The 10,000-nt window shown below is 41.7% G+C and overlaps 1 protein-coding gene across 1 annotated transcript in view; it reads left to right on the top strand.

Annotated features, from left to right (window-relative positions):
• Positions 1 to 10,000, top strand: part of LOC134468322 (b(0,+)-type amino acid transporter 1-like) — a 33,196-nt gene that overhangs the window by 13,783 nt on the left and 9,413 nt on the right. The window contains exons 7-8 of the mRNA XM_063222264.1: positions 1,742 to 1,786; positions 3,962 to 4,085. Coding sequence (XP_063078334.1) covers positions 1,742 to 1,786; positions 3,962 to 4,085 — 169 coding nt within the window. The remainder of the gene's footprint in view (positions 1 to 1,741; positions 1,787 to 3,961; positions 4,086 to 10,000) is intronic.

Genomic DNA, 10,000 nt, shown 5'->3' with positions numbered 1-10,000 from the left:
AAGTATATTTCAGATCGTTACTTTTGAACCGTAGGTTCAATTTTCAAAAACTTGGTATCACTGGAATCCTTGGACTGAGACGAATCCAATGCGCCCTATGACGTCATTTTCCGCCAGGATAGTTTTCCCGCCATTTTGAATTTTGTAAAAATCAATAAAAATGGCGCCCCGCCCACAATTTTTGACCGATCGTCACGAAAATTGTTTGACTGCATCCTCGGACTGACATACGTCTACCCTAATCAAATTTGGCGGCGAAGACTTTCGTTTCTGTTCCCTGTAAAATACAAAAAGTTCCCGGTTTTCGTTTTTGTTCCTTGAACCGGTTCAAAGCCCTGGTTTTAACTGGATGTGCCGTTTCAAATTAAAAAAGGACGTTGTGCATGTCCTTACTTGTTTTTGCTGCGCAGGTGGTTTAAATGTTCATTAGGAGAATCGGTGTCTGTCTCCGTGCCATCAGCTCCACGAGCTATTTTTTAAAATGCAACGCTTGTCAGTCTGTCTCTCGCTCTCGCTCTCGCTCCCTCTCTTTCTCCGCCGCAATTCATCACCGGTAACATTGTGCGTAAGCAGCTATAATTAGCCCTGTGTTATTCAACTATTCTCAGCCGGACACTATGTTGCCCGCAATGCATTCTTCAAAGATATTCCGACTGATACAAGCGGCACCAGCGAAAGTACAGAAGGGGAGAGCTTTGTCTCGTTGCGTTTCAAAAGAGAAAACAGATGTCACTCAGCTTTCAATGGAAATTAAATTCCAACGTTCATTTATAATGATGTCTGCCGTTCATGACACATAATGTGAACTAATTCACGTTCAAGTTCTTTATTAAAAAATGTGTTGCGTTCAGTTCAACGTTCACGAAAAAATGAGCGTGTTCAATGAATGTGGGACAAATATGGGACACAGGCTATGTACAGTATCTCAGGGAAATGCATCAGCATGTTGGATCGACCTTAAGGCCACACCAATTTAATTTGTTGGTTCTCGGATTCGCCTCTTGTATTTTGTATCAAAATGGAAAAAAAAAATCAGTTTCAATACCCCAAAAAATGAAATCGCTAAAAAAACCGAAGACTGCATGTTTTCATGAACGGGGAGGTGTCTCTTTAGTAGTTGGAGGTCATGTGACGTAGAGAACCAATAAAACCACTCCTTTCAACATGCCGATTACGACTAGCGAATCAGGAAACATGTTACATTCAAACATTTACAGACAAACATGCAATGGCAAGTTGAAGCCCCTGTGGGTTAGCAGTAGCAGTGGTGAAATTGCCCTGTGAGCTAATTTTGTGCCTGGTCTATTTGGCTGCCTATAATTCCCTTCCACGCTGTCCTTCTCCATGTCCAGGTGTTTGCCTGTCTTGCACCTTCCTTTGGAGGTCCATATGAGGCTGATATACAGGTGGTATAACCACACGACTAATTTTTTTTTTTTTTGCCCTCTCGCTTCAACTTTTTCCTGAAAAAATCCGAGAACCAACAAATTAAATTGGTGTGGCCTAATCAAGGTTTTTATTTAATCATATCAATATTATTAACCCACCAGTGACAACATGCATACTGCACTAACGTCTGTGTGTGTGTGTTTGCGTGTGTGTGTGTGTGTGTGTGTGTGTGTGTGTGTGTGTGTGTGTGTGTGTGTGTGTGTGTGTGTGTGTGTGTGTGAGCGCGTGCGCGCGTGCGTGCGTGCGTGCGTGCGTGCGTGCGTGCGTGCGTGCGTGCGTGCGTGAGTTATAGGAATCAACTGAACTTCATCACGGAGGAGCTGAAGAATCCTTACAGGTGACATAATTTTTTGTTATATATATAAGGGTGTGTGTGTGTGTGTGTGTGTGTGTGTTTCAAGACAAGTTTCATCCTTTTGACTTTATATCTCACCACAATGTATTTGAAATAAAACAAGCTGTGCATACTGTAGACTCTAAACATTAATTTCCAAATTGCATGAACATGATGGAAATTGCAACAGCTTTTGAATGTGCTGACCACTTTTAGAGGGATCAAAAGTAATTGGACAGTAGGCTTCTCCGCTATCCCCCAGTTAGATGTGTGTTATTCCTTTACTATCCCATCAACAAGATGTAAATAAAATGTCTTAGAGTTCATTTTAAGTGTTTCATTTGCATTTCCATATATTGTTATGCACATCTCTGTTATGCACATCCATATATTGTTATCTCCACGAGAGTCCAGCAGTGACCATCAGTGATGCAAGCAATCATTAGGTTGAAAAATCAAAAGAAACCCATTCGAGAGATGGAGAAACACTGAATGTAATTAATTTAGGTGTTGAGAATATTGTTCAAAAATAATATCAGAGTAACACTACATTCTACAGAGTCTACCGTTAATGCACAGCTTGTTGTGGTGGGATATAAAGAATGGAAAGGATGAAAAGTTGCTGTTCAAATATTTCTGGCCCTAACTATATTTAATTCCGTCCTGTGATCACTTGTGGTTTGATGCTAATGCTCCCATTTACTTCCACTGATTATGCTAAGCTATGCTAATAATTCTGATACCAATAAATCTAAGTACTGAACACACTGAGAAGAAAATTATATGCCATTCATGAACAATGCTCGGAAATACTGTGCTGCAAATATGTGAAAAATCAAAAAAGGGTGGACTGTTCCTTTAAAGGGACACTGTGCAGGAAATGGTCAAAAAAGGTACTGCAACTATGCTGCTCATTGAAACTGGGCTGCCTATTGCCAAATTTGATCTTTACATGAAAGTGTACTGAGTAATAAACAAATATTTTCTAGTATGGTCCAAGTAGAGTCATTTTTGCAGTGAAAAATTACTATTTTTGGAAATTCAAAATGGCGGACCATGGAGAAGATCCCCCTTTTCATTAATGAAAAGTGCAATTTTTCCAGTCATAATGAATACTTAGAATTTGATGCTGGTGGTAAGTATTCATGAAAAAGGTAACATTAGTGAATGGGCAGCATGAATTCTGGAAATAAACAACTAAAAATCTCACACAGTGTCCCTTTAATTTCACATTATAACATCATGTTCTACTCACCCTTGTAACATGTGTCATTCAGAGCTCTGCCAAAGACATTCGGTTTGGTTATATCCATGAAACAGCTTGCTATTGGGCCATTTTTTGCAGGCACAACATACGTATGTTTTCAATTTATTCAATACTGTACGCTTCCACTCATAACACGTAGGTGGATTGCTTGTTTGGAAACTGTGATGTGACGTCACATCCACCTTCACCAGACTTAAAAAAAAACCTGTATTCCCAGGTCAGAGTCTTCCTGCTGCTAAATCAAGACATTCCCAATGTCTCAACTGTAGCCTACTCTGCACTCAACTGTAGTCAGTCTACCCTACCTGCAGGTCATTGGCATCTTTATTTGCCACACGTACGTGCCTACCTACATGCCAGGCACTCAGCTTCATAGAGATCACGACCCTTTCGAAAACCCCACATTTTTTTCTTCAACTCCTCCGTGAACGTGCATCTGCGTTAAGGTATTCCAGATGGCATATGTGCTTTCGTTTGTAAACACTCTGGGTAGACAGGCTAGCTCATCCTACTTCCTTCACACACAAAATATGACTTAAGTGACTAGATTTGAGGAGAAGGGTGTGAGTAATTTGCAAACGAAACCTGGAATGGAATGGAGTGGCAATTCTATTGACACTGTTCTGTATGTATCATGTTTGAAGGAGCCAGAAAAAACTCCCGGAAGATTTAGAAATTCCCCAAGGACATTTTTTAGGTCTCAAAAGTAGGACATGTCAAGGAAAAACAGGATGTCTAAGCTTAGTCACCCTAGTCACACACACCTTTGTGTGTGTGTGTGCGCGCGTAGGAACCGGCCTCTGTCTATACTAATAGATTCTGCTTGTGTGTGTGTGTGTGTGTGTGTGTGTGTGTGTGTGTGTGTGTGTGTGTGTGTGTGTGTGTGTGTGTGTGTGTGTGTGTGTGTGTAGGAACCTGCCTCTGTCTATCCTAATAGGTATTCCGCTGGTGTCGGTGTGTTATGTGATGGTTAATGTCGCCTACTTTACCGTCATGACGCCTGCTGAACTCCTACAGTCATCTGCTGTCGCCGTGGTGAGTATTACCATGACAACACCTCTCCTATTTTCTCTCCTCATCCCCCCCTCATCCTCCTCTGTAATGTGAGCAGACTGTATGGACCAGCCTATAGCAGACATCATTTTGGCTGGGAGTGCCTCAGATGCTTCCTAACACTAACAGCATTTAAGCTACAGTGCTGGCCAAAAGTATTGGCACCCCTTCAATTCTGTCAGATAATACTCAATTTCTTCCAGAAAATGATTGCAATCACACATTCTTTGTTATTAATATCTTCATTTGTTTGTCTTGCAATGAAAAAACACAAAAGAGAATGAAAAAAAAGTCAAATGAATGACCATTTTACACAAAACTCCAAAAATGGGTCGGACAGAAGTATTGACACCCTCAGCCTAATACTTGGTAGCACAACCTTTAGACAAAATAACTGCGAACAACCACTTCTGATAACCATCAATGACTTTCCAACAACGCTCTGCTGGAATTTTAGATCATCCTTGAGGTCACCAGAGATATACATATCTTTGATTAAACAAGGTGAACTCATTATGTAGCTATATGAAAAACATTATGTAGCTATATGTTTTCTTTTCATACATGGGGAAATAATGTATGTAATCAAATTTAAAATGATAATCAAAGGTAGTCAGTGTAGTCAGGCAGTTCAGTGTAGTCTGAATTCATGTTTACAACCATTGTTTTTCATGCCAATCAAATGACTTTTGTTTGAAATGTTTTGTCTATTTCAATTGCTTATGCACAATGAAATGTGTCCACCTCAGCCCACCTCTTCCATTATGACAAAGCTATACACAGATAAGCCTGTATGCCTGAATGTACCTTCATCTAATATGAATATCTAGTTTTGGGAAGTTATTGTCTGCTGATTTTATTGCCTTGCTTAGATTGAATCCTTGAACGGTAGAAAGGTGAAAGGTGGAACAAAAGACAGGTTGATGTCATTGTGAAATATTTACTTTCTTGATAGTTAGGCTATTCCCAATCATTATCAAGCTCCTCCTCCTCAGTGATTTGTCCACTACATGTTTAGACACTACATAACACCATGCACTACATTGTACTTTTGCTGCAGATGTAGCGAAAGCAATGGAGTTGTTTTGCAGTGATGAGTCCTAGTCATAGAGTCTTTGCTATCTACACCAGAAGCCACACAATGTCATATTGTGCCCCCACATTATCAAGCCAATGTACTGAGGCAGGATCACATACTACTCCACCCTGTCCTCCTGTCAGTCACTGAAACGGGATGGATGAAATTGAATGGGGCATTAGTCCCACTACTCCATAGCTGTCACATTTAAGCAAACAACTCCTTCAAAATCACGGGAGAGGAGGAGAGGTGATTGAGAATAAGTTAACCTAGGGCTCTGACTTCTACTCCAAAGGGCTTGGATAATAAGTGGGACATTCAGAGCACACCCATGACCCTAGTGATGGTCAATATCATGCTGCCTTCCCCTTACTTGCACTTCACCCCCATGGTGTCCCTCACACAACTGTGCTTTTCCCATCCAGTGTGCTCCATCATCTAAGCGTCACATATCACTTGGGTCCCTCACATGGGATTACAACTCACTCATGGGTGTGCCTCCCATGGCGATCACACTTCAGGCACTTTGGTCACTCCATCACGTACAGTAGATAACCTCTAATCCTTCGGATTTGCCCTGATCCCAAACCACAATTCCGTAGAACCAATCAGGATCACTGATTTTTCAGAGATGTGACGTAGTCAAAATGTATGCTGGTGAGAAGTTAAATAAGTGAAAAAGCAGTTCTGTCAGCAACAATGGCTGCTCCAATGAGTCACTTTTCGAATCTGTGAATAGGTAAAGCGCAGCTCAAACAAATGTGACTCAAAATGTGTCAAGTGCAAGGATTTCTTTAAATAAATCCACTCTTTTGGACCTCTATGCCTATGGCATAGCTCCAGATGGAAGTTGATGTGGCCAGCAAAAGGTGGCAGTCTGGTATACAGAGAATAATTTCTGTATCTTTGAATGCAAAGAAAACCAAAGTGATAATTGAGGCCTTCAGGAGGCACACCTACAGGAGGAACACACTTAGCCCCTCTCTAATCCTCCTACTGCATCAACAGAGCTAAAACATTCTCTAGGACAGCCTCCAACCCAGTCCACAGCTCTTTGCCTTGCTGTCCTCTTGGTACAGGTGTGTCAAAGCAAGGACCAAACAACTCAACAAAGGGCCATAACCACATTTCACACACACATGCACAGAATGACCATTCATTGGTATCCCTCAATCCACTGATCTCTTTCCATCTACCTGATGTTCTGCAATAGACTAATTGATACAGCACAACATATTGAACTGAGGTTTGAAGTACCGTAATACAGAATGAACACGAGCCATGTAAAATGGTCGTGTTTGTCGCAGAGTGGGCCACCCCTTCTGTAATATCTACAATGAGCAAGACAATCGATGCAATAGCTTTTGGATGCCCAGAGGCGATTCTAGGCTCAGGTGAGGCCCCAAGCGCAAATGCAAAAGAATGAACATTTGAACCAAAAGCAACACCACTGTAGTACAGTATGGGCTGTTATTCACTATCTAGGGGCTTGGGGGGCCCAAATGGCTGCCTGCCTTGCCTGGTGGCAAGATGCGCCTCTGTGGATACCAATGAGACAAACACCATTCTATTCTATTCTATTCTATTCTATTCTATTCTATTCTATTCTATTCTATTCCAATCTATTCTATTCTATTCTATACTATTCTATACATCAGCTCGCCACTCAATCCTCCTTTATTCATAGATTGAATGAGCACATCAATAAAATTGGCAAACAGTGATTTCCATTGTAAAGTTGTATAAAAAATAATTCTTTTCTCAGGTGAAAGTAGACAGTTCAGTGCAGTTGAAGAGTTCAAATGCAAAACCCCCTAAGTGCCTTTTCAGAAAATAATCTTAATTAATTTTTATTAAATACAAAGCTATCAAAATTGCATATTTTTATTTTATTTATGTTATAACTATTTATATGTATTATCAAGTACATGAATGTAAACCAAACCAACCACAGGGTTCTCTAAAAATATAGAAGTGTAGGTCTTCAGAAATGGAGTTAGGGGGTTTTGCATCTGAACTCTTCAGTTATTGATAGTATTGGTGTTCACAAAGACATCAGACATTATTTTTCTGTGGATCTTGAAAGATTGATCATAATGCTAAAAATCGTTGACAATATGAGGCTCCCTGTTTTAAAAAAGCTGCCAGCCAATTATATAAGCATTTTCTTCAAATCTGACCTTAAATCTGATGACAGAATGGGGTTCCCCATCTATGAAAACTTAAAAATAAGTCTTATTTTCATATTCATACCTTGTTTAGTCAAAAAGAAAAGGGATTGCAAGATTTTAACCTGGTGTCGGCGGCCATATTGGATTTTGCCCGTTTGAGGCATTTCCGTACATTTTTGTGCCCGGTATACAGCATATTTCGATTCGGCACCCTTGAATACCCCTAAATGAGTTGTATACCAAAAATTAACATGATTTGCCTTCAGGACCGTAAATAAGCACATTTTCAGAAATTCTGCCTAGACTGTGAGAAGGTGAAGTTTCCTTCCCTCTTCTCACTGGCTGATTTAGCCTATATTTAAAACTCACAAACGGGGTATTTATGAACATTTGTGTTGACTGAATTGTCGGGACTTTGAGGAGCGAGCGCGCACACCTGCGCTCGCCATGGAACACTTTCTCCGAACTTTGTCATGGCCATAGGCGGAAGCGCGCACTGCCTTTGGAGATTCCATCAATGACTTTTGGGAGGGGAAATGTGTGGGGATTTTGTGTCATGTTCATTATTTGTGATCATGAATGTGTACAGGGGCAATGTTATGTTCTTTGTGGTTATGTTTTGAGTGTTCTGTTTAAACTGGCTGTTTTTGTTTTGCGATGGTCGGAAGGAATTGTGAGACCAATCGCTGGTAGTCATGCAGCGTTAAGTGAGTAATTGAATTAGTGAATAATTGGCTGGCCCTAGGAAATGGGGGTATTTAAGCCGTAGTCAAATCGTTGATGTGAGCGATTTTGATTGAGAAGCACCTGGTAACCAGTAGGAGGTGGCTTCGCGTAAAACTGCTGCATATCAGAGCCATACAGAGGGGAGAGTCGGGCAATCTCCGCCGTGTGCTTAGGCCGACTTCCTCATTAGCAAAATTAGCTGTTTTAGCTTCTCAGTACTGCTCAGCGTTGCGAGTGTTAGTTCCTAGTAGTGGGCGTAGCACACAGCAAATGCAATGCGATGCAATGCAGGGAATATGACAAGACTTGCTGTTCGTAGTAATAACTTCAGATTAACATCACAGATGGTAAAACTGTTGGAATTATCACCACCGAGACAGTTGATGGTTTACATATTTGTGGTGATTACCCCGCAGTATAGTTCGTTAGTCCTTATTTTTGGCTGTTAATGTGGTGGTTCTATGTTGAGTCTATGGAAAGACAGCCGCTTTAGGAACACCCTTATCTCGCTGAAAGGCGGAGCTGCCATTTAATTCCTGGTCCTCCAATCGCGTAACTCTCCCCTCTGTATGGCTCTGCTGCATATCAATAAGGGCGTTCTTGACGGCGTCTTTTTGACGAGGTTGAAAATTTGCTAGGCAGCGAGCATGCTCAGTGTGTCCGCGTGAAGCATCATGGTTAGAATTTGCCGTTCACGACGCAGTTGAAGGGAGTGACCTCTGCGCGGCAGTCGTGTCACATGGCGTTGAACCATCGCGGGAACAAAAGTTTTGTCAAGCAGCTACGCAGTAGCAGAAACCTACTGCGCTGGGCAGAAGACCTCCTCCATGATGTGAGGAATCTGCCGTGATTGGTGTTCATAGCTCATGTGATTCATGTGTGTGTAGTTGAACGTGCTTCATTTTCTACATGCTGAAATGCATTTCATGCTCAAATGCAGCATACTTAGAGTGGCATCATCGATATGTATGGTCGCACAACCCACTTACAACAGTAAAAAAGAGAAACAAACCACCCTGTCGTCACATGCTCCATCTTTGCCACATTAGGAGTGTAGGTGCCGTAGGTTACAAAACCAGTACTATTCTATGGGCCGCCTGCTTGACGGTTAGAGTAGTGGTTGCGCGCCTGACTTCCATTCGTGAGGTCCCCGGTTCGAAACTGCACCGAAACACAGGAGGTCTTTAGTTGCTGATGGTTAATGTGGAAACAGACCCGTTGCGAGCGACTTATCTTGTCCTTTATGTATGAGAGTGCACGAAACAGAGTGGCCTTTGTGGTTGGCGCGCCATGGTAAAGCTACATATTGAACACCTGGGTTCAATCCTCGCAGGATGGGTTGGCGCTGTTAAGTAATTTTAAAACGGTCCTATCTGAATGACGACTTTGGTCCCAAAACACAAAATGAATAGCCTAAAGTGAGCACTAATTAACTGAAGTATTACATGGAAGTGAAGCCAAATCATCACAAATTTAACTAAGAGTTGTACCATGATTCACCGAGTGGTAACCTGTGTCTCTACCTCAAGACCATCCGATTTCTCTTCGAGAGGCAGAGAGTCTCGGATTTCACAAGCATGTGCCGACATTGGTAAGCGCGTCATGGAATTAGTGCCATGATGATTTAATTCCACGAGAGGGCGCCCTGGTACACCCGCTGTCAAAAAAGGTAGATCCACCCACAGACCTATAGATCCACCTTCTTTGCCGCTGTTGAAATCTCGTCGTCCTGATGTGTCCAGCTTGATTGCGACGCAGTTATCCCCTCCTTTTTATGACCAAGCAAATCACGTTTTGATCAAATCTTTTGCTGCGTAGTTGCAAACGAGCCTAATGTAAGCAGAGAATTGTGCTGTAGACTTTGATGCTGCTGAAGTGAAGTAATTTCAAAGAAGACTGTCGTATTTTGTTTGCCAGAAGTG

Source organism: Engraulis encrasicolus, chromosome 18 (assembly GCF_034702125.1).
Source record: "Engraulis encrasicolus isolate BLACKSEA-1 chromosome 18, IST_EnEncr_1.0, whole genome shotgun sequence".
Classification (NCBI taxonomy): domain Eukaryota; kingdom Metazoa; phylum Chordata; class Actinopteri; order Clupeiformes; family Engraulidae; genus Engraulis; species Engraulis encrasicolus.
This window is presented reverse-complemented; position numbering and strand designations above follow the sequence as displayed.